The 23436-nt window shown below is 47.5% G+C and overlaps 2 protein-coding genes across 3 annotated transcripts in view; both read right to left on the bottom strand.

Moving 5' to 3' along the window:
• The window catches only part of LOC148360464 (echinoderm microtubule-associated protein-like 6), a 29979-nt gene extending 18039 nt beyond the window's left edge, over positions 1-11940 (bottom strand). Inside the window, exons 1-22 of the mRNA XM_088341312.1 lie at positions 11724-11940; positions 9921-10171; positions 9683-9842; positions 9521-9619; positions 9382-9450; positions 8493-8678; positions 8304-8439; positions 7681-7882; positions 7459-7596; positions 7134-7390; positions 6785-6994; positions 5630-5797; positions 5424-5530; positions 5266-5366; positions 4332-4518; positions 4166-4271; positions 3984-4077; positions 3808-3908; positions 1742-1944; positions 426-537; positions 237-364; positions 42-183 (exon numbers count right to left, since the gene is read on the bottom strand). Coding sequence (XP_088197438.1) covers positions 42-183; positions 237-364; positions 426-537; positions 1742-1944; positions 3808-3908; positions 3984-4077; positions 4166-4271; positions 4332-4518; positions 5266-5366; positions 5424-5530; positions 5630-5797; positions 6785-6994; positions 7134-7390; positions 7459-7596; positions 7681-7882; positions 8304-8439; positions 8493-8678; positions 9382-9450; positions 9521-9619; positions 9683-9842; positions 9921-10117 — 3103 coding nt within the window. The 5' untranslated portion in view covers positions 10118-10171; positions 11724-11940. The remainder of the gene's footprint in view (positions 1-41; positions 184-236; positions 365-425; positions 538-1741; positions 1945-3807; positions 3909-3983; positions 4078-4165; positions 4272-4331; positions 4519-5265; positions 5367-5423; positions 5531-5629; positions 5798-6784; positions 6995-7133; positions 7391-7458; positions 7597-7680; positions 7883-8303; positions 8440-8492; positions 8679-9381; positions 9451-9520; positions 9620-9682; positions 9843-9920; positions 10172-11723) is intronic.
• A 1824-nt stretch (positions 11941-13764) lies between these two features.
• polr3f (polymerase (RNA) III (DNA directed) polypeptide F) lies at positions 13765-22824 on the bottom strand. 2 transcript variants are annotated; one of them, XM_088341309.1, is made up of 9 exons: positions 22440-22824; positions 19483-19600; positions 19349-19416; positions 18107-18174; positions 17936-18048; positions 17735-17873; positions 15614-15721; positions 15352-15546; positions 13765-14473 (listed from the first exon to the last, which is right to left on the bottom strand). In XM_088341309.1, the coding sequence occupies exons 1-9, from the start codon at positions 22496-22498 to the stop codon at positions 14136-14138; spliced, it is 1206 nt and encodes a 401-aa protein (XP_088197435.1). In that variant the 5' UTR covers positions 22499-22824; the 3' UTR covers positions 13765-14135. The 2 variants fall into 2 exon arrangements, with proteins under 2 accessions (XP_088197435.1, XP_088197436.1); XM_088341310.1 differs by having other exon boundaries at positions 14348-14473; positions 17730-17873; positions 22440-22819.
• Between the last annotated feature and the right edge of the window lie 612 nt (positions 22825-23436).

Below are 23436 nucleotides of genomic sequence, written 5' to 3'. Positions count from 1 at the left end.
GGTCGGATGAGGCTCCTGTTTGATGGGTGGGGGCGGCAAACCTTTCTTGAGCTTGCGCACGGCGACCATGCGGTGATTGGTCGAGAGCTCCCACATTCTCAGCGTTTTGTCATCGCTGACGGTAGCACAGACGGGCAGCAGAGGGTGAGCGGCCAGACCCCAGACCTCACCCTCCATGTGACCCTGAACACAAACACGCTCACAGCTTTGAACCACGGTCTTGTTCTCTGTCTTACCTGGACCAGCAGAGTCATAGGTCCGCTCTTGTCGATCTCCAGGATTTCTCCGTTCTTGGTTCCCGCCAGAATGTGGCCGTGCCCCAACGTGATGGCCCGGATGGACGGATTGTCTTCCAGAAGAAGTCCTACCAGCAAAGGATGAGTCAGATTTACCTTCCGCCAGCTGCCGCCGGTGGCGTGTCCCACCTTTGGACGAGGGGGACAAAAGCGTCCTCTTGATGGCGTAAGTCTTCAGGCATCTTTCAAAAGCGTCGTCCCACAGCGCCACCACGCCGTCCTTGCCGCCTGTCACGAAACCCTGCGGCCGATGTTGTGGTAAATGAGTAGGAATTAAACACACTTATTATGTTTCACTTGGTGTTCAGAGACAAGCACCTCCAAGGTCAAAAGATGGCTTTTCCTCCCAAATTCAGTTGTACTTATCAAGTTTTGGTTTTGGGAGAGTTTGACTCCCAAATTCCGTTCTTCTTACAGAGACGCATTGTGTTTACAAAAGTTCCACTATCCTTATTAACCATTTATTATACTCACACGGCATCTAGCGACCAACATTATACACTGCATTTAAATATGTGATTCCTGTCTGAACCAATCAGGGTACTCTTACGTGCCCGTGGTTTATTCTATCCTCCAATCAGAATCCATGAAACGGTATAAGAAGGGCGCTCACGCTTTAGACTTTGGAATTCATCACATGCCAATCTAAGAGTGCTTAACCTTGTCTATATTGTGCTCGATTTTCTTTAATAAATAAGTTGTTTGTTACTCAAAAGTCTCTGACATCATTTTGAACCTGACATTGCTGTTATTTGATTTTCAAACCCTTTAGGACTTTTTGAGGGGAGGACCTTTAGAACAGCTTGGAGTTTTGGCAACTTGAGGGGTTTTTTGCACAGTCCTGTTTCCGCCCCGTAAGTTCCAAATTCATGGATATGTTCTCGCCTTATGCTGAGGTCCTGCTAAACTACAAACGTATCGTTTTGTGATCCCGGGTGGGGGTTAGGTTTTAGAACGTCTTGTAAGTTCAAAATTCATTGATGTCGCCTCTCTTCATTTAGAGTGTCTACGAAACGTTAAACTTAGCAATTGTCTTTTTTTTTAAGTGACTGCTAAATTACATACTTATCATTTGGTCCTTCGAGCCAGAGCTGCATTATCAACCTTCAGAACAGCTTGCATCTCGAGTGTCATTTTTTTTGTTCTCGCAAGCTTGGAAACCATTTACATATTCTCTTTCTTTTAAGAGTCTGTTAAACTATGAACCTGATCGGTCCTTCGATTAATAATGATGGTAAATCTTGACGGAGACCTCTCCTGTTCTCCTTGCAAATTCATCGACGTCCTCTCTCTTTATATAGAGCATCTACCTCACTATGAACGCATCGGATCCTTCCGAAAGCAATTTGGGTGCAGCGACCTTAACTTATGTCTAGCAAGTGAAAAGCTGAGCACGCTGGCAAGACTCTTGGAAGGGAAAGGCGGAGACGTGGTCCGGACCAGACCTTGTCCAGGGAACACATAGCGAAGACGGGTCCGTCGTGGGCCTTGACGGTCTTGACCAGGGTGGTGTCCCTCCAGACGTAGACGTCCCCGTTGACGGCCCCCGAGAACACAGAGTCCTCGGAGCGCCCGTAACACGCCGACATCATGGTCTCCTGCTTGCCCAGGTTACCCAGAATGCCGCGCTTGAAGGTGAGCCCGCCGCCTGGGCCGCAAAACAAAATGGGCAAAAAACTTCAGCCGACGAGACACAAAATTTCTCCTCATGTAGAGAATCCCCCTACTCTGTATATTCGTCTCTAAGCCAAACTATGAAATAAAATACCGGAATCAGGACCAGTGTCGCAACGTCCGGGGCACTGGTCCTGGCCTAGAATTCTTTTCTGGATTACACAACACAAAGTATGACGGAGACGGTGAAGACAAAACTTAAGGTAAAATATATCAGCTTTAGACAGAAAAGGACGTTTTTGGTACAAACTACAAGTTGAAATTCATGTCAAAAACTAAATGTCACAGTCCGGCACTCAGGTTTGTCTCATCTCTCCCTTACCTTATTGGGTCACTCACTTCCTGGATCTAATATTCACCCCACACCTGGTGTCAATTGTGCTGATTACCCTCAATTCACACCTCTCCCTCTTCACTATCTAAACCCTGTGTTTCCTCAGCTTGGTGCTAGTTCGTTGACTATCTTGTATGGTCCCAAGCCTTCTCGTCACGGTCTTGTTTATCCCAGTATACCGGACCCTCGCCTGCGTCTTGGACCACGACTACCACCTCTGGTGTTTTAGTTACTGTTGCCTCGATACCCGACTCCACGTATACCAAACATTGACGACAGTGTCCCATCTGAGGTCACCGTCGTGCTATCCCGTGGACATTTGTGAGACCTCCTGAAAAGCTAGAAAAAGCGCGCTCGAAAACGCCAGTGCTGCACCGTCACCAGGACGGAGCCTTCGTCTATATCGCGACGGAGTCAGGGATATAATCGGCCATTTCAAACCTTCCTCGGATTCCACCCAGCCACGACTCCGACAGGGGTTCGGCGACGCCCCCGCAAAAGTACCACAATTCTTAGATGATGAAAATGCGTCACTGAGTATGTTCTAGAGTTGTGCTAGAGCTCTACTTGGTGATAGGAATGAGTGGAGAGGTGTTGTAAAAGGATAGTGGGATGTTTGGATGTGTTCTATGATACGGCAGGGGTAAACCAGCGAAAGCTGTCGGGCCCTGCTGTTGAACAAAAGAGTGTGTTGTGTCACCCTGACCCGAGTGACATGGCCGCTTTCTGGTGTCCCGTTTCATCCGGACTTGGGTGCCGAGGTGCCTAACTTGTTTGGGTGTTTGGGCAATTGGGTTGGCCATGGTCCCCCAAACATTCTGTGTGTGTGTTTTTTGCTATTTTTTCCATTTTTCATGTTCTTTCTTTTAGTGTATGTGTTTGTCTTGCTGTCTGTCACCCCTCTTGAGAGATATGACCAAGGTAGATAGATAGAGTATGTTCTCACTTTCAGCTCTAGTACTTTGAGTATTTCATCAGTATCTCCTCACTTTGACCATCACGTTCTTCATTGAGTAAATGAATGTTTTTAATATGGGACCTTCCCAATCATGTTTCCAAGTGTCTTTGAGTCTACCGCGCTCTGGTCAGAACAGCTGTAAAAACCAGATCAATCCTGTCTTAACAAAGGTCTGTTTCTTTGCCGTTTAACTGTCAATTTCCGGTCTTTTTCCTATACGACGAAGGAGAAACGTTTGGGCGACGCCTTTCGAAAGGAAAAGGCTCTCCCAGACAATTGGTCAGGAGTGCACTCCGGTTTTATTTTATTTCGTAACTTTGTGATAAAATTCCTCAACTGTACTGCTCTCTCCGGCTCGATTTTTTTCCTTCGTCCAAAAACTGGGTCTCCTCCTGGAAGTTGAGACCTGGAATGTCTACGCCGACAGAATATCACTGATACACCATTGCCAGAATGGCACTTTAGTCTCTATCCCAAAGGTGTCCATTCGAAACTCCGTTCGAAATTCAACAAACACGGCGAGGACAAGAGAAGAAAAGCGCTACCTGAATGTTGCCAGAACTTGATGTGCTTCATCCCCAGCGTGACCAGCTTGTCCATCCTGAAGGGATTACTCTTCACGACAAAGACTTTGTCCTTGTGTCCCCTGTGGAGGATGCAGACTCGAATCAGGGACTGGACCGGTCGCGGCATTCGAGCGAGCCTACCGGCCGCCGCCTACCCGCTTTTGGCCAGACGCTCGCCCTTCTTCCAGTCCCAGATGACCACCGAGTGCGAATCGTCAATCCCCACCGAAAGGAGACTCTTTCCGTCGGCTGCCGGCACAAGAGAGCGGACGTGATGGCGGGCGAGCGGGATCAGGACAGGACCGGGGCCAGGCCAGGACCGGCCAATTCACCTTACCTGTAAAGTCCAGGGCGCAAACACCAGTGCTGTGGTGGCCTCGCAGCAGCGACAAACATTTGAGGGTGGCGATGTCCCACACGTGGACCGCCGGGTCTCGACCCACCTGGGGGAAGGGCGGCCTATCAGAACGAGCACCGAGGGGTTCAGAAAACCTGGGACTCACTTGGGCACTGGCGGCGTAATCCTTGAGAGGGTGCACGGTCAGGCTAAGAATGTCGTCGTCGTGGCCCTGGTAAAACCTCTGCGTGTGCTGCAGCCGGTTGTAGACTACTGCCACGGCGGCCACGTGGTAGACCACCTCGCCTGTCTGAGTGTAGAACAGGTTGTTGCGGCAGTCGTAGCCTCGATACCTGCAAAAAACGAATGTGTGGCTGATGCTGGCAAGCTAGCAAGACGTGTACTGTAGTTTTGAAATACATCATTCATTTCTTTTAAAGAGCAACTGAGGCCCCCTCCAACGACTCGGGGCTTCTCCTTAGACCTGGTTACCTCACCCCAGGAGTCATCATTGATGTGTCAGCGAGAACCATGAACTCGCAAACCACAGTTCACGCAAACTTTCAAACTCAAGCAAGATTGGATTCGTGACCTGGACTGCTCATGGAATTTGAAACTTGAACAAGGATGGCCTAGAACCAGAGAAGGGACTGGAGTCACGGCGTGGATCGGTTCAAGCCTTCGTGGAAGCTTGGGCGAGACACTAGCCAAACAAAGACTTTAGTACCTGATTTTAAATCATCAAAGGGGGGAATTTTGTCGAAAGGAATTAGAACCTAGTATGAACATCTCAAAGCCTTGTGTAAGAGATCAGAGAAGGCTTGTGTAACTGGAAGTTGGAATGATAAGTGTTGTCCAAAACAGGAGAAGTTTTTGGAGAACAGATGTTCGGCGTTGATGAAATTGGTGTAGAACTGTTATGTAATAAGAGTGTATATAGCTGGGTGTTGAATAAACATCCAGGCTCCGGTCGGACAAACTGCTCCGGAGGATCATCAGACCGCGTTCCTCACAGATAACTGCCTGACACGAGTCTGGCTGGCGGCTGACAATTCGCCACCAAGGCCCAGTAGGATCTCCCAACCCCAGTTGAGACTTACCCGTGAACGAACTGGAGCCGGAGCCCCTCCTCAGGAGCTTTCTGCCTCTTGAGCGAGCCGGTCAGCTTCCGGCGCAATTGTGGCAGGTCGTCTTTATAGACCTGCCAACGCAAAATTCAGGACTCGAAAGCGCGCCGGTGGGTGGCGCCGGCGCTTACCTGTCGCTCGTAGCTGTGCTGGGACTCCTGCTCGATGTCCGAGTCGATCTCGGGAACGTCGGACACGTCGGAGTCGGATTCGCCGCTGTTGGAGTCGGCGTAGCCGTCTGAGACCGGTGGGAGAGTAAACCCACTTTTACAGCTTCTGATCCAAATTTTAGAGGGAGCCCCGGAATGCCTTGCCATCCCAAAGTTTCAGGCCTTACCTTGGAGGAGGGGCTCCAGCGTACCGTTCATGACACCCTCCGGCAGAAAACGCCACTGGAAGACGGCGTGGTCGGCACCGCCGGTGCTCACCAACCACTGCATGTCGCCGGACCAGCGCACGTTGGTGACGTGGGCAGAATGGCCCACGTATTTCTTGAATTTGGCCCCTGCAAAACAGCAAAAGACAGTGTAGAGGAACTAGACTGCTACAGTGCCCTGACTCTGCCAACACCACGAAAAGATGCACAATACATTCACAGTAAGTGAGCAGACTCTCCAACGTTTTGTACTCCCGGACTATTCATTTGTAATCAAAGGATTCATGATAATCAGAAGTGTGTAATGTTTCAGGCCAGAGATTAATTTCATTGCGTTTCCGAATGAAATTTTGCCTAACATCCACAATTATTATGATCAACTCACTCTCGGGTGACCGTAACGTCATCGCTTTAAAAGGAGAAGCAGAAACGACGTTCTCTCTTTTGTTTCTTCACACGCGCTCCAAAGGGAGGCCTCGCCGGCCTTTGCCCCCTTGGATCAATAAGGACTAAGAAAGCAAAAATCCACCACCTTGTCTCCTAGGCCAGGAAACATGGCGAGACCCAGCCACGTCCCTCCCTTTCCCTATCCATCGGCTAAAAAAGGCACAATGGATTCAACAAAAAGGGATAAAGGGACTTACTTACCCCGCGTGATGCACCAGCTCACCAAGGTACGCAAGAAAAGAGCGCAACAAACTGTCTTCAGTGCTGGCTATGGATAAAATCTTTACTTGTTATGAAATCATTCCACCCAAAAATCTCCCGTTTGGGGGTCAGGGCATTCCCGCACAGTGCCAGAACTGAGGAGCCAACCCTAGATTACTCAAGCAGGCCAAAGCACAGCTTTTTTAGCATAGTCCTTCATTCAGTCCTTCATTAGCACTTAAAAATGCTGATTAGGATAAGAACCTAACTCAGGGAAGGGACAAAACCTGAGGATAGTGGAAAATTCCCACAATATGTGCCCCCAAGATACAGGACAGGCCTTGAGGCATACCTTGATAGTATGCTATAAATCACTTGGAACAATGTCGAGACTGCATGAATGAATGATTCTGAACCAAATAAATATCATTCAAAGCGATAATCTCGAGACCCGCGTGAGGTTCAGACCTTTCTTGAAGCACGGGAAACGGAAGAGCTTGACCAGACCCAGGTCGTCTCCGGCGGCAAGCACAGCACTGCTGTAGTTGGCGTCCACTGAGTTGACGTTGGTCGAGGTGGAATATTTGGGCCAGATGCTGTTGACTTCCGGGCCCAGCACGCCGGTCCATGTCATCCAGTGGACACCCTTGGTCTCCTCCTTCGACAGCAACTTACCTGCTGCACACCGGGTCAGAAATCAGACAGGACCATTGCGGCTCGGTCGGCAGTAACCAGCGGGTTCTCGTAGGGCATCGCCGCCTGGCTCAAGGTAAACGCTACGCATTCTGCTCCGGAACTTCACTGACCGGGTAGTTACCTGGCATCCGGTAGACGAGGTGCTCTCCGGCGCCATCGTTGGTCTGGAGGAAGCGGGAGTCCACCGACCAGTCCAGGTGGGTGATGAAGGAGGCGGAGCGGTTGCACTCGCCCACTTTCTTAAAACGCTGCGCCACGGCATAGACGTCCACTACGCCGTCGTTGGAGCCCACAGCCAAGAAAGCGCCGTCCGGAGAGAACTTCAGCTCGTGGATCACCTCCTTGCGGTCCTTGATGTGCACCACCTCCGTCATGTCCCTGACAGTTCAGCCGATTAGCGCTGTGCCTTGGGTGGTAACGAAGCCGGGGTGGGGGGGGGAAGTCACCTGACTCGCAGGACGGTAAAGGATCCGTCCTTCATTCCGAGAGCCAGCTGAGAACCGTCGTTGTTGAAGGAAACGCTGCGCACTGATTCCTCCATGTTGCAGCGTGCCAGCAGAGTGTGGTCAGGGAGACTCCAGAGCCTGGACGGACCAAAGAAGGGCAAATGAAGTTACGGTGGGTCGGACAAACAGGAAACGGAACCAAGAGATGTCTGGCGGACGGACCTGACGGATCGGTCGTCACTGCCAGTGACAGCGACCGGTTGCTTGGGGTGGAGGTCGAGCGCCCACAGCTCCCCCTCGCTGTGGCCCTGCATTAGCAGCAACGGCTTGTCGCGTTCTCGGACCATCACCTCGAAGATTTCGCTGTCCTGTGTCCCCGCCACTATGCGGTCCGCCTTCCAGCACACGCTACGGATAGACAGACCTGAAAGGGACAGGGCAATGGACTCCGTTAGTGTCTTTTGGAACGCTATTACTTTTTTCAGTAAGTACTGTAACATGTGACTAACAGGGTTAGGGAGTAACGGAATGCATGTAACAGCAATACATAAAAATAATACAAATACGTGTCACTGCCACCTTAAGGAATTCTTATTACCTGACTGATTACATTTCTCTAGAGGTAACTTTAACGTATTAAGGTTGTAAAGTTTGAGTTTTTCCTTGCCCTCATGTAGGTTTTAGATCAGGGGATGGTGTAGTCTGTAGTTTTCAATAGTCTGTGGTCTGTGCAGCCCTTTGAGACTCCTTGTGATTGAGGGTGTCACAAATAAACATGATTTGACTTGACTTAAAGTAACCTTCCCTGTCAGTAACTGTCAATACCGTTTTCGAGTAACTCCCACCTTTGTAGCCTTGCTCAGCTTCCCTTAGATCAATCTTGGTGATGGGCTTGAAGTCAGTGTCCCAAAGTCGAACGCAACCGTCCCGGCCGCCAGTGGCGAAACCTTCCTCGCTGGCGTGCATGCTGAAGATGCCTGCCTGAAAGTAGGCGTCAAAATGGCCGACGGGACGCAACGGGCGCGGATACGTACCCCGTGCGCTGCCTGCACCGTCCGGACCAGCGTGGCCCCTCGCCAAACGTAGACGTCCCCGTTGAGCGCTCCCGAGTAGGTGGTCTGTTCCTTGGCGGTCGCCACACACAAAATGGTCTGGAGGTCGCCCGTCTTCCCGAAAACCCCCCGTTTGGGGGTCAGGGCGTTCCCGCACAGCGTCCAGAACTGAGGAGCCAACCCTAGATTACTCAAGAAGGCCACTGACAGCGTAGTCCTTCATACCCCTGACTTCAAAATGCTGTTTAGGATAAGAACCTAACTTAGGGAAGGGACAAAACCTGAGTATAGTTGAAAATTCTCAGAATATGTGCCCTCTAAGACCAGTCCAAGATACAGGACAGGCCTTGAGGCATACCTTGATAGTATGATATAAATCACTTGGAACAATGTAGAAACTGTATGAATGAATGATTATGGAATGGAATGATTGTGTAACCAATGAAAGTCAAGACGACCAGATTTGGCAAATTTGGTGCTGTTGACAAGATTGGAATGTTCACCTGGTGAAAGCATTATTATATATTAACCTCCGTCAATAAACGAGGCCTTTACCTGGCCATAACCTTCAAGCCAACACTCGTTTCATATGTCTCTCCATCAGCATTTAAGATCAGGTATTCACTGATAAAGCCAGGGAGTCAAAATGGCAACCACACCCCTTTTAACCCCCAAAATTTGGTACCAGGGACTGACAAGCTGGTGGTCACCTAAGGCAAACCGAGCCTCATTGGCCTTGCTCGGTTGAGCCCAAATGAAAACTAATCCATGGCAGACCGAGGGATGCCGTGCCACGCGGACCCAGGGGGCCACACAGGCCCTGGGGGCCAGGCGGACCACGCCGGCCATGCCCTTTGATGCCAGAGCTCACCTTGATGTGTTTGACGCCGCAGCTGACCAATCGCGCGCCGAGCTGCGGATCCCAAGCCACGTCAAAGATCTGCGGGACCTCAGAAATCAGCTGCAGGTCGGGGGACAGGGGGGCGGCAGGCGGGCCGCTCCGTTCTTACCCTGTCCGAGTGTCCTGAAGCAGACGCCAGGAGTCTTCCTCGTCTCCAGTCCCAAACGCAGACCGTGTTCTTGGCATCCAATCCCACCGAGGCCAGACGCTACAGACGAGAGGAGACGTGGGACTGACGGTTGATTGGTCGCAAGGGCGGGGTCTCGCTCACCTGTCCGTCGGCGTCGAACGCCAGGCAGGCCACGCCGTGGGTGTGCCCGTCCGGCAGGATGGAGACGGTCTGCATGCCGTACGTTTCCCAAACGCATACCAGGGGCGCCTTGCCCACCTGACCCGTGGCCACCTGGACTCTGTCGGGGTGCAGCGCTAGGCTGCACGACCCGGAACGACACGGCCGTCATTGCGGGCGGACCGCAAAAATGGCGGCCGACGGCGGCGTTTCAACTGACCTGATGATGTCGTCGTTGTGCCCCAGGTAAAACTTCTGCGTGTGGTCTCGTGCGTTGTAGACCACTCCCACTCCGGCCACGAAGTAGACCAGTTCCTTGCCGGCCGTGTAGAACAGGTTGTTGCGGCATTGGTGCCCGCGGTAGCCGTGGATCCATTCCAGGCGCAGTTGGCAGCGGGGCGCCGTCTTGTCCGCCATGAGCACAGCGCCCTCTGCTGGGCCCTCTGCCCCGACAGCAACTTCCTGTCAAGACTTTCCCACAACATAAACGAGAAAGGGTGAGTGACGCCCAACTTTGATTGGCCTTCGCAGATTGGGACGTGTCAGCTAACACGGCGAGCTAAAGAGAGAAGGAAAGAGAGAGAGAGAGAAAGCACAATGGAGAGAGCGAGGAAGACAAAATAGAGAGAGAAAGAAAAGACAAAAAAGAGAGAAACAAAGACACCAAAAAATAAAAGTATTGTGAGAAATAAAAGGATCAAAACAATGAGAGAGAAAGAAAGAGTGGGCACAAGAAAGAGGGAGAGAAAGAAAGGAAGTGAAAGAAAGTGAGAAAAGGGAGAAAAGGGAGTTTGAGAGAGTTGAATAAGAAAGAGAAGAGAAGGAAAGAGAGAGAAAGAAATACCACCACAGTTTTTTGTGAGCGGTGATTGGCTTTGAGCGACATCCCGTGGCCGCATTTAAAACTGCAGCTTTTTTTTTTCCTGTGCTTCACTTGGTCAGATTCAAACCCTTTTGGGCCCGATCTGGCCCTCTGGCCTTATCGTTGACACCTGTGTTTTATACTTTTGTGGGCCACATCAAATGATGGGGTTTGCCGCATTTGGCCAGCGATTCATGAGTATGACACATGTGCACTTAATCATGGCAGTTCAAGTCAGATTTCCTAGAAAATCACAATGACACATCACTACTGATCTATTTTCAAGACCTGTCCGTGGCCAACCTTGGAGACCCCAAGAGAGGATTTTAAACTGATTTGGAACAGAAGACCATTTCCTACTAAGCAACAGGTGTCAAATTCATTTGGGCAGGGGAGGAAAAAAATACACTCACAGGGTCCGGACTAGCAAATTCTAGAGAGGAGAACAAGAGAAAGAAAGAAAGAAAAACTGACAAAAAAGAAATAAATATCAAGAAAGAGAGAGAGAACAGAGAGAGAACAAAATAGAGAAGAAAAAGATATAACGAGAAAACGGAGAGAGAGAGAGAAAACAGAGAAGAGAAAGACAAATTGAAAGAGACAGAAAGAAAGAAACAAGAGAGAGAGAACAGGAAAAGAGAAAGCAAGAGTAAAAGAGGAAAAGAGACAGAGAGGTAGAGAAAAAGAGGACAGAGAGCGATATAGTGGAAAAGAATAAAAATAAATAGAAAATGAGTTACAGAGAGGTAGAGAAAGAGCGTCAGAAAGAGTGAAAAATAGAGAAAGTCCAAAAGGAGAGAAAAGAGAATTGTAGAGGTAAAGAGAACGAAAGAAAACGTAAAGGGAGCAAGAAAGTAATATTGCTCCACTGGCTTTAGAGTGGTGCCTGTCTGCAGAGCTGATTTTTCTCTTGTGCTTCTCTACGGTGTTCTCTCGCAGGCGCCATTGAAAAACCTTGGTGGACCTGATTTGGCCCGAGAACTGCTACTTTGACACCCCGGCACTAAGCCCTCGCAGGGGGTCGCCCCTGTCGCTCGGAAGGGAAAACCCCCATCCCCAGGTCACATCACCGCAAATCTCAAGGGATCTCAACAGATCCAGTGAGAGGATCCCCGAACGGGATCCCCCAAAAGGGATCCCCGAAAGGGATCCTTAAGTCACCTGCTGCCCTCCGGCCGCTGACGTCATCAGCATCCTCGGATCCAATCAGAGCCCTCGTCCTTTAGCCGTCGCGGACCGCATCCGTTCCTTGGTCCAGACCGGAAGTCGGCAGAGGAACCTCAGTCCGGAATCTCAGCCAAAAACCAGGATGAGAAGGAGGGGCGCGGTGGGAGGGGGACGAACGACCCGGTCTGGACGCGGATCAGAGAGACCAGCGACCGGGGGGAGGGAGCAGAAAGATTAGCGCCACCGCATCCGGTTGCGGCCCTTCAAATTAAACCTCACAGTGCGCTTGAATGGCGACACAAGTGACGTGGCTATTCGCTAGCAAGCTAAAAAACATCACGCAAAGAAGCCTTAAATATTTTCTTGATGGAAGCGACGCATGAATGCTTCCCGCGGACGGACTTGTCGTTTCCGGTGCTTTTGTTTTGAAAATAAGCCGTCGTCTTCTCGATCAAGAGGAAAGCTTAGCGCCGCTACATCCGCCCGCAACTCTTCGCAGTAAAGCTCAACGTCTTCGTTCGCTGGCAAGCTAAGGAAACGTCAATCAATGTAATACAGTAATCCCTCGGTTATCGCGGTTGATCGGGACCAAAACCACCCGCGAAAAGTGAAAATCCGCGAAGTAGCGACGCCCTTTCAAAAATGCTTTAAAAAACAATAACTAATTTCTAAAATCATTTTATTTCATTATTATTCATTTTTAGACCCGCGAAGCTCTGAACCTGCAAACGTGGAACTGCGAAGTAGCCCCTTCAAAAATGCTTAAATTTTTTTTTTTTGGGGAATAATTTTATTTTATTGTTATTTTTTAGACCCGCGAAGCTCTGAACCCACGAACGTGGAACCACGAAGTAGCGAGGTCCCACTGTAAATACACGTCAATATGTTTCGATGACAGCGACGCAAAGATGACTTCCGCATGAGCAAGTGTCGTTTCCCTCGATATTATTTTGAAAGGGAGCCGTCGTCTTGTCCTTTTTCCTGCCAAGAGCAGCTTGACAGCAGACTTCGGTTTTCTTTGCCGAGGCAGGCGAGAGTCATTTGAACAGAGGTGGGGGGGCCGAACTCTCGCAGGGGCCGGACAACAAAAGCCAAGAGAAAGAAAGAAGGAGAGACAGATAACAAGAAACGGAGAAAATATATGAAAGAAAGCCTAATAGAGAGAGAAATGGAAAGAGCTTGATAAAGAGAAAGAGAAAAAAAGAGTGGAAATCCAGTTGCAGTCGCTTTGGTGACATCCAGTGGACACGTTTCAAACTGCAAGTCGTTTTTCTCTTGCACTCCTCTCAGTGTTGTACCACAGGCCAGATGTAAACCTTGCAGGGCCTGATCTTTGACACCCATGCTCAAAGGCACTATGTCAAAGGTGTGGCCTGTGGACTGGATGCGGCCTGCAACAAGGTTTTCGACGACTCCCCAGTCAATTCAATACATCCGTCCATCCATTATCTGCAGCGCTTATCCTCAGTAGGGTCGCGGAGGTGCCGGAGCCCATCCCAGCTATCCTCAGGCAGTGGGACAACCACTCGCTCATTCACACCTGGGGGCAATTTGGACCAACAAATTCACCTGAATGTGGGAGGAAACCCACCCAAGCACGGGGAGAACATGCAAACTCCACACAGGAAGGTAGGTAGCTGGATCGACCTTAGTACTCTGCTGTGGACATGCCAACCACTCATCCGCCGTACCACTTCCATTCAAAACATTGTTGCATTATTCCTCTTTCTCCCACTTTCTTTGTCTTTTTCTTATTTATCCTTCTCCCTCTTTTTCTTCCTTAAGTCTTATTTCTCTTATTTTCTTCTTCCTTTCTTTCATTCGGTTTTTTCTCTCCTCTCTCTTTCTCCCTTCAGTCTTTTTATTTCTCTCTCCCTGTCTGTCTTTCCCTCTTTGTGCCACTATTTTTTATCTTTTTCTTTCCCTTTCGCTCTTACTACAGAAATACTACGGAATGGGTTAGTGTGAGGCGCATTGGGACAGTCTCAGTGACTTCAAAACCGCTATGCAAATAAACATGACTTGACTATACGAATGCAGTCCACTGAAAACGCCACATCCCCCTAAAGGAGAGGAGGTGCAATTGCACTTTATTCTGGAAAAGTAAACCCCCCCAAAAAAGTCAAAGGCACCCACATCCCTATTTGATAACCACTGGGCTACAGCTATATACACTGCGCATACAGTACTGTAAAAACAAAAGTGCCACCTGGTGGTGGTTTGGGTCACCGCTCGACTCGATATAATAAAAAAGAAACCTTAGCAGAGACACACAGATGTGTAGTTACGTGGAAGGGCTTTAAGTAACGTCTTCGAAGTAGCCTAATGTAGTGGAGTAAGGGTACAGTTTTTTTTCTTCACAACGCTACTGGAGTAAAAGTAAAAAGTCTAAAATGTCCCAAAACTCTAGTCAATGAGCGAAACAGAGTCATCAATGTCGTTCGTACCCAGCTGTGGATTTAAGTAACGGCTTCGATGTAGCAGAGTGAAAGTGATATCGAATTTCGAGTCAAGGAGAGTGTTTGGTAGGCACGAGTACCCGGACCACCTCATATCCGTGAGGCGTCGTGTAGTGGCGAGGTCTTTCCTTCGACCTCCAGAAATCCACTCTGTAGCAATTTCTGCGGAATCCTTTTTATTGACAGTTTGGGTGCTTTGTAGCGCTCTCAGAAGTCCAGCCATCGCTCCAGGTAGACGCAATTGGACGGGGAGATGTGGCCTCCTGGGTGGCATTGGTCCCAAACCTGAGGGCGAAACACCGAAGCTGTCGGTTGCTTGCTTTTTTCACAGTTTGGCCGATCCTCTCTCATGCAATTATTTGGTATTTCCTCACGTCATTTCCCCTGTATTTTGTCATTTATTTATTCCACTCATCTCTTGTGTACTTTGTCTTTTTTGTTTTCTTATCTAGTTATGTACTTTTGACATCATTCAATGTATTTTGTCAATTATTTTGTCAATTTTATGATCTTTTTTGAGTATTCTGTAGTGTATTTGTGGGGTCTAAAGGGTAGACCACTGGCGTGTGGGAGAGCTATAACTTGGCTAACGGTAGAAAATACATCAGGCAAAATACTTGTTAAGTTTTTTTTTCGCTCACCCCCCGTCTGCCTCTATGTTTTATTGAAATCACAAGACATGGAAAAGTACTGGTATGTTGAGACAAAAGACCACCCCCTTGGAAAAGTACCAACACCTTTAAACAAAGACAGGAAGACTAAGAGACGGCCAAAAGGAAAATCAACTGATTAGAAATACACACCTTGAGCAAATATGTTTAAGCCCACTTTACAGTATTCTCTCATGTATTTAGTTGTTTTTTTCCTTTCACCTGTTTTGATGTTTACTTTCTCATTTTGTCATAATCATATTATTGTGTATTTTGTCCTTTTCTCCGTTGAGTTGTGCATTTCCATTGATTTTGTCCATTATTTCTTTCCGTAGTTTGTCATGTATTCATTTTGGCGTGTGTATTGTTACGGGTATTTTATTTTGTCACGTGTTCTCTCGTTTATTCTATCCTTTAAGACAGTATTTCGTCGATCCATTTCGCGGTGTATTTTGAGCGCGTTACGTCGTTAATTTGATCTTGATGGGTTTCGGTCTCGCATCGTCAGCCTACCGGGCAGAGTCCGCACGGCGTCTTGACCAGTCCCGCGGGCGGCGCTAGCGCCTCGACGGCCCGGTAGAGTCGAAGGGGTCCGTCGGCGCCGCCCGGCGTCCCCTCCTTGGGGGCCGCCACCACGCTGGTCTCCACTTTGCCGTCGTACACCAGCGTGTCTAAAATGGTCTCCGTGTCCTCCACCGACAGCTCCACCTGCCGGGGGGCGGGGGTTCAAAAAGGGGCGGGGTTGGGGGTGTGGTCGGGGGCTGCGACGACTTACCTTGCTGATGCCCAATTCGCCGATGTACTTCCAGACTTGGCGCGACGTGGCGAAGGAGGCGTTCCTCTGCAGCACCGGGCTGGGATCGCCCTCCCGGGCCGCTTCGGCCTGAGTGACAAATGACACAGATACAAAGCGTCGTTCCTACTCATCACATAAACATCATCGTCAATCCCAAACTAAATACCCGCGAACTATAAACTCGTGAAAAGATTCCCCGCAAACCTGGTCTGGTTCCATCTGCGAGGGTCCACTGAAGCCAAGCGTGTCAATTAATGACATCAAAACACAGCCTGAAATGTTCCCGCTTCGTTTAACGATACTCGTTGTCATCGGTTTGTTTGCAGGTGAGCCGATTCCCAATATGGCCGTTAGCCCCCGACCTTGTGTTTGACAGCACTCTCGGCCAATCGCGAGCATTTCGATGACCGGATTGAGGAAATCTTCAGCCAGGAGTGACCAATACGATTGTCGTCTGGGGTATAAAGGATTCTATACATTTGACTATAAAGGATTTTATACGATTGACTACAAGTTACATCTATTGAGTTTAATGCAATAAAGATATTTACTGACTGTGCTTTGATTCAATGTACAATGAAAGGTCAGGGAAGGCATAAGTGTTGGCAGATGTTTACAGGATGAGACGTACTTCTGCTAACAACATCTGGGAGTGCGGTGTGAGATTATGGAGCCCCCCATGGGAGGAGCCAAGACACCATCATGCGGGGAGAAGATGGCCAATAAGAGAAAGCTAAAGCAATTTGCAGATGACACATAGCAAATAGGAGAAGGGTGGGATGTCTTTGATTTTTTTGTTGAAATGTATAAATGATCTTGGAAAAATCAGGGAGCACACTTAAATCTGCTGTTGTGAATAAACCCGCCCCTGTGCGAAATTGCCGACTGCCTGGTCATTTTTTGTTCTCTCTCAAAAAACGAGCGCGCATAATTGTTGGATGAATGTAGGTTGTGTTTGGTTAATGGAGTCAGATAACTAATTCGTACAATTTGGTAAACTTTTGGTACATTATTATAATTAGGATTCCAACAGTTAGCCAATGATATTACTGAGACAATTCGATTCCCGAGGTAAATCGATGCATATTTTCCACACGTTTTTAATTAGATCCCACAATAAATGTGAGTAATACAAGTCGTGATTTGTTTCACGCGCAAGTGTGCACTGTCGTGGATTGACTTCTGGAAAAAGAAGTCAAACTCCTGCCTAAAAAAGATTGGCCAAGTCAAATACACCAATGCAAAGGTTTTAGAGCTGTAAACTGGTCATCTTCAAACGGCAATTTTCAGAATTGCCGGGCATACGCTGAGAAAAACTTGTTTTTCGGCTTGTGATCAACATTGACTCGGGATTGTCTTTTTTATCTGCTGGCATGCGATTGCAAAGAAGGATACAAATCTTTTATATCTGTGTATTAAATGTTAGTAGCACTTGCACTGATTTGGGACCAAAGGTTGAGTGTGTTCCCTTTCGAAAAAGACCCAAAGCGTCCATATTCTCTAAGAAGAGCAATCAATGGACTTTGGCTACGTCTTGGATGGGCATTTGACGCTGTTGTGGATTACTGGAGTCGTGCTTGACATAAGGAGAACACAAAAGGTTATAAAACGTGAAAATTCCAGGCTTGTTTCTCCCGAGTGTAAATGTCAGCGAATGTTATTATTAATCGCCTTGGGCTGCCAAGGAATAACATTCTTCTTTGCCAAGTTCTTCTTGGCGGGGAACATGCGGTCAAGCCGACCAACAGTTCTTGGAAATTGGGAAATTGGGAAAATCAAAAGAGGACAAAACATTCAGACTGGTAGCGTAAATTTTGAGATAAACACGTGCGTCATCGCGAGGGGGACGGGCTAAAGTAATGTGAGATATTGGCTTAGGATATAAGAAGCCAATTGTCTCTGAAGACGAATAAGACCTCTGTTTTGTCCGCTGATGAAGATAATTAAACGAGCTCTCCCTCTGACGCCAAGACTTCTCTGCATCTTGTTTTACATATTTTGGGGCATATTTCCCGGGCTGCTCAGAGAAGGCCCATATGACCGGAAAAGTTAAGACCTGGGCGGGGAACCCGGTTTTTCTCGGGCCTAGCATCACCTTACTGCGCAGGAACTTGAAGCACTGCTGGTTGAGAACCTCCACGAACTCCGACTCGAAGTCTTGGTCGCTGTACCAGGCGCCGCCCGTCACAGAGCGGTCCGGTTGCACGTTGTACAACATGTAGACTTTTTTCTTGGAGGCCTGAATTGTCACAGCGCCGGGTTTGAATGCTGCCAAGATGGAGGCAGGCCCGCCGGACTCACCGCCACCGACTTGACGGCTTTGATGAGTTTCTTGCTCTCCAGGTTCTTGAGGATCTTGTTGATCTCCGTCAGGGGGAGGTTGCTCTTGAAGCGGATGTCTCTGCTCCAGATACCTGCGGACCATCACATCATGATCCCCCCTGCGCCGACCCCGAAATGCTACGCGCCCACCTTTGTTTGCTGCATCCTCGATGATCTGGTAGACCAGCTTCTCCTGGTTGTCCGAACCTTTGATTTTGCTGAGGGAGCAAAGGACGCCACAGGTCACGTGGCACACAGGCGCACAGCAGGTGTTTCGCACGCGTGAAGCCCCGCCCACACCTGCCTGTCGCCAATCACGTCGAGTATCAAACAGATTTCGAAGTTTGTTACCCGAGCGCCAAATTCCTCAAGGGGGCGGAGCATACAGTACAACGTCAAGCTGCCTTCACCACAAAACCCTACAGCGATATCTGAAAACATTTCAGATGCCCTTCTAGAGGCCAAATGACTCCATGTTTTTGCCATTATTATTCATTTAGAGCAGCATCTGCCTTGAAATATAGACAAGGCAATGCTTTATCTTGATAATAGTCCAGTTTATGTTAAGGCAACTATATTGACTCGAGGAGTTTAGAACCTCAAACGTGACGGTGTTATCGTGTACTACTGTTATTTCTGATCATTATTCAGTTACATTTGAGGTGCTGGCTAAATGTAGTATTAAAAAACTGAAGGATTTAGCAGACGCAATATAAGCACTGGCATAGTTTCTAAGCTCTCTGATCTTCTTTCAGGAGTAGTTGCGTCGTTTCCTTTATATAAAGGCTCTATTGACTCACTCATGAATGAGTTTAATGCTACCCAGGCTAGTGTCCTGGATTCAATAGCTCCCATAAATCACGACCTAAAAGACGCACGCCTTGGTTTACTGACGAAAAAAGTATGGTGGCCCTGGCACAGTTATCTCGAGAGATAGGGCTCACATTTTACACCACAGAGACCTCACTCGGGTTTTCTTTTGGTGCAGTCATAAATATTTGCTCACCATCTGACTCCGCCATCTTAAATGGTCACATGATCTGAAAACATGTGACCTAGGAAACTGAGTGGAGTTGAAATGTCCTCAATTTGTCTAAAATATAACAGCAGGGGGAGTTATCTATATGGTCCAGTCACCAGAGTTCCCTTTAATCCCCGAGGAACAACAATAAAATAGTGCAATTTGGTCTGTAAGTGTGTCAGCCACTAATGATAAAAACACAGTGCGCAGTAGTAAATAGGTGCTCATTATACGACTCTGGGGGAGATGCCCGTCTCGAGCGGGGCAATTTAGGGTGGCGCTGAAAACGGGTTCAGGTGTGCGGGGGGACGGCCCAATGAGTGTCCTGCAGCCAATGACACCAAAGTGGAATGCGGGCGTGTCCACGTTACCTGGCACTCTGCGTGTCCTTGAGCCGGTAGAGGAGCCCGCTGCTGTTCCTCAGCAAATCGAGATGACCCTGAGGAATGTGGCGGCACCAAGGTCAGGCGGAGGTCGCGAAACGGACGCTGATCGGCCTACGCACCAGCGAGAGCATCTTGTTGATGGCGGCCGCCCTCTGCTGAGGCTCCAGGTGAGGCATGTCGTTCTGGATCACCTCGTCGGTGATGCCATGAGGGAATTGCACACACAGCGCCCTGATCCTGAAAAACATGGCCGACACGCACATGAGTAAACAAAAGAACTTGTCTTTTCATCCAGAAAACGCTTCCTTTTTTGGTCCTCCTCCTAACGCGTTCTAATCAACATCCGGGTTTAGAGACTACCGCCGAAATTCCATTGAAACAATCGCAAAAATGACTGAATACAGTAGTCACTCGCTGTATCGCAGTTTGATTTAGTTCACCAGATTACTGTTCCAAAAGTCTTGGGCACATTTCGACTTTGTAACACATCTGGTAAATTCTGGAATCATCTCAATTTTTTAAAGATGCTGAATGTGAGCACCATGGGTCACGCCCATGATCCAATTCTTTCCAGACATGTGCCAGCATTGCATTGTCATTGCTTGTAACAGCTTCTGTTATTTTTACTCCACAGCTTTTAGCTGTGTGGGAACAAGCTGTCTTTGATCCGTTCTTCTTTGAAAGAGTTACAGTCAATGGTGAGATGTACCTCTTCATGGTGGAAAACAAAAAGTCTGGTTATGGCGCACCACCACACTGCAGCCTCAGGGCTAGGCAGTTTCTGAACACAACCCTGCCAGACAGATGGATTGATCAGTCTGGTCCGAACGATCACCATATCTCACAAAAAGATTGGTCTACGTCAGAGGTCGGGAGCCAAAGAGCCATAATAGCAAAAGTATTTTGATTTTTTTTTTCACACCGTATAATTGAAGACAAATTAGAACAAACCCGCTCGATAGAAACAAGCTAAATCTTCAGTGCATTTTATTTCACTGTGTGATGTTTGATGTTCCCTCCCACAGTTACTTGAGTGTTGAGGCTCATTTTTGTTCTAAACAATGGTTTTAAAACGGGGTGCAAGCAAAGTTCTTTTGTAAAATGTCACTAAATACTGCAAATGAGGAGACCAACATATCTATCTTCAGTGAAGATGAGTAAATACGGGTACATACTGATGGCAGATGGAATACAGCCATGTCAAATACATGCAATGAATGTTAGAAGTAATTTATAATAAACTTGATTTTAAAGTGAATTCTGATGATCAATTTTTAATACTTTGCAACGATGTTTTTTTTGCGATGAGTTGTCTTATTGTGTTTTAAGTTGGGAAAAATGGGGCAGGTAACTTTTTGTCATGAGATTCAGACACTGCTTTTATCCCTACTTTTATTATGATTGTTAGTTCAAATACTTGAACTGCCCTTGTTTGTTTGAACCGATTAAACGTCCTTGATGGTTAGAACGGATATATTTCGAGGATGCCATTGAATAGTTGTTTCAACTAAATAAGAAAGACGTTGCTCCGTTACTCAGTACTTGAGTATTTTTGGACTCGAATTATCATTTGGACAGGGTTGGGTAGGGTTACTTTAACTGGATTACTTTCAATGACTTTTGGATGACTCCAATACCAAATATGCTAATAAAAGACAAAAGAAACTAAATAGGAATAAAATGACTCAATTTGGACTGGATGATGAGGTTCTTGTTACGGTTGCTGCAAATGAATGAGTCACAACACAACACGTGGTAAGCTTCTCTGCTGGCTTTGATCTCTATAAGGGGAATTAGCATTTTAGCACAATATGCAACGTCGGGCAAAACTAACATAAAAAGCGACAGAAACAAAACGAAAATAAATCCAAACAGCTTGACAACATCAATCACATTCCTGTGCATGTTGAGAGATTTGGCAGCTGTGGTTTTAATGTTTAAAATGAACTTTTTGCGGAGCACCAAAAGATCGTGTCTTACTGTTGGCAACTCGTTGTAGACTGCCAAAAACCCCCACCTTCCTGTCGCAAAGTCTAAAGCCAAACCAAACCTTACCACGTACCAGCAGGTGGTACTGTTGGACTCATCATTGTAGGACACTTATACAGAAACTATACAACATATTTCAGCAGGAATTTCAATAAAACAAAAGTTATTATTACACCAGTTACATATAGAATAGAATAGAATATGCCTTTATTGTCATTGTTACAACATGGGATATGCTGTGACAACGACTATAAGGATTTTATACAATTGCATACAAGTTACATTTATTGAGTGCAATGAAGATTTTCACCTAGTAGGCTATAGTTCAATGACAGGTCGCGCCGTTCCGAATGCAGAATATTTTGTCTAGTTCTGTTGATAACAGGACTCTGACGGGGGACGGCAGGCGAGGTGTTGAGAACAAGGTCCTGATGACGTAGAAATGCTCGGTGTTTTGAGTTTTTCCAGACATCGAGGCAAGGTGGTGGAGCCCACGTGGGGCTTCCCTGGCACGCCCATGGGAGGAGTCGGCACGCCATCTTGCGGAAAGGCGTGGGCCAAGAGAAAAAAGCTAGAGGACTTAAGAGAAGGCTGGCCAGAGACTCGAGCGACACTAATTCGGCCATATTCGATGGAGTTCGCTTAGTTAAATTGTTTATGAAATTAAATCTGCCCCCGTGTGAAAATGTCGACTTTTCTTGTCCATCTTTTCCATCAAGAAACGAGCATGCATTGTTAGGTGAATGGAGTCAGATAACTCATTCGAACAATTTGGTAAACGCTACATTTTAATTCCTAACACTGGGCGGGGAACTATTTAGAGTCGTCTGCCCGGGTGTCTGCTAACTTTTTCGTTTAGAACGGATGGATTTCGATGATGTCATTAAATAGTTGTTTCAACTGAATGAGAAAGACGTTGCTAGGTTACTCAGTACTCGAGTATTTTTGGACTCGAGTTATCATATGGAGGACTACTTTTGACGATTGTCAAGTCGTGGCTCCTGTGCGTGGAGTGGCATCTCGGCCGGACGTCCCCTTAAGAGAAGTTTGTGGGATGGGAAAGAGAAAAAAAAGACGAAATTCGGACCTGTTTTCCACTCCATCGCCTTCCAGCACGTTCGCTTCCTGCTTGACTTGAACCGACATTTTTCACGTTTCGGTCGATTTCACTCGCTTTCTTCCGTTTCTTCGAGCTCCGAAGCGGCTCGCCTGAAAACACAAGCGAACAAAACAAGCCCTAAAGAGTCTCGCTGTTTTTATGCTAAATAGTTCCAAGATGGACCTTTCTTGCCATGTTAGCTTGTCAGCTAATATCGGCTACTAGCCGCTGGGGTCCTTTAAGGGGACGTCCCAAAAAATGCCTGATCATAATGCTATTTTTTCCACACCAATCAAGTTGAATACATTTTAAGATAAATAAGAGAAATCAACAAAATCAATCTAATCAATTATCATTAGGACATGTCGAAATTGACACGAGGGGGACAGTGTGTCATAGGTAGCGCCCCCTAATGGTACAAAAAATCCTTTCATCCAGCCCAAAAACTTTGATTTGAATACTAGACAAAAAGTCAGAAATAGCGATGCTCAATTCTAGAAAGACATTTCTTTCTTTAACACAGTGCAATTCCCACTTCGTTCGGCGCCATGTTTGTCTGGCATCTTGCTGTCGCGCTGTGCTCATTTGTTTTCCTTTAGAGTGGGGGGGATTTTGTAAGGTTTATTGTTCTATATTCTTTATCCATTATCCGTTATCGGTCAAATCATAATACGCTACAAAGCCAGGAGGCCGAGACACTTGCTCCCAGCCAAGAGGCTGAGTCAAGGTCCTAGCCATAAGGCCAAGCAGCTATCAGTGCCATCACAGTCCAAATACAGTGCCATCTGGTGGTCAAATACTACAGGGTAGGGCTTTCAATATATTAGATATTAAGACGTTGGGAATGTTTATTATCCTTAAAGGGACAGTGTGTCATATTGAGTGCCCCCTAGAGGCACAAAAAACTTTCATCTGTTTAAAAAAAAAAACCTGTGATTTGAATACTAGGCAATATATATAAATACCAATGTTGGTTTCTAGAAAA

This window comes from Urocampus carinirostris, chromosome 8, assembly GCF_059441175.1.
Source record: "Urocampus carinirostris isolate Australia breed hairy pipefish chromosome 8, RoL_Ucar_1.0, whole genome shotgun sequence".
Taxonomy (NCBI): Eukaryota; Metazoa; Chordata; class Actinopteri; order Syngnathiformes; family Syngnathidae; genus Urocampus; species Urocampus carinirostris.
The sequence above is the reverse complement of the archived record's forward strand: the minus strand, read 5'-3'. Positions and strand labels throughout refer to the sequence as shown.

Bases quoted from the DNA above. Each gene is read 5' to 3' on its own strand.
- polr3f (XM_088341309.1), bottom strand. From the start codon at position 22,498: ATGTCGGTTCAAGTCAAGCAGGAAGCGAACGTGCTGGAAGGCGATGGA. The intron at 17,874-17,935 runs GTGAGTCCGGCG...GTGACAATTCAG, and splicing joins AAGCCGTCAAGTCGGTGGCG to GCCTCCAAGAAAAAAGTCTA. The intron at 15,722-17,734 runs GTAAGGTGATGC...TTTGTCACTCAG, and splicing joins GTGCTTCAAGTTCCTGCGCA to GCCGAAGCGGCCCGGGAGGG.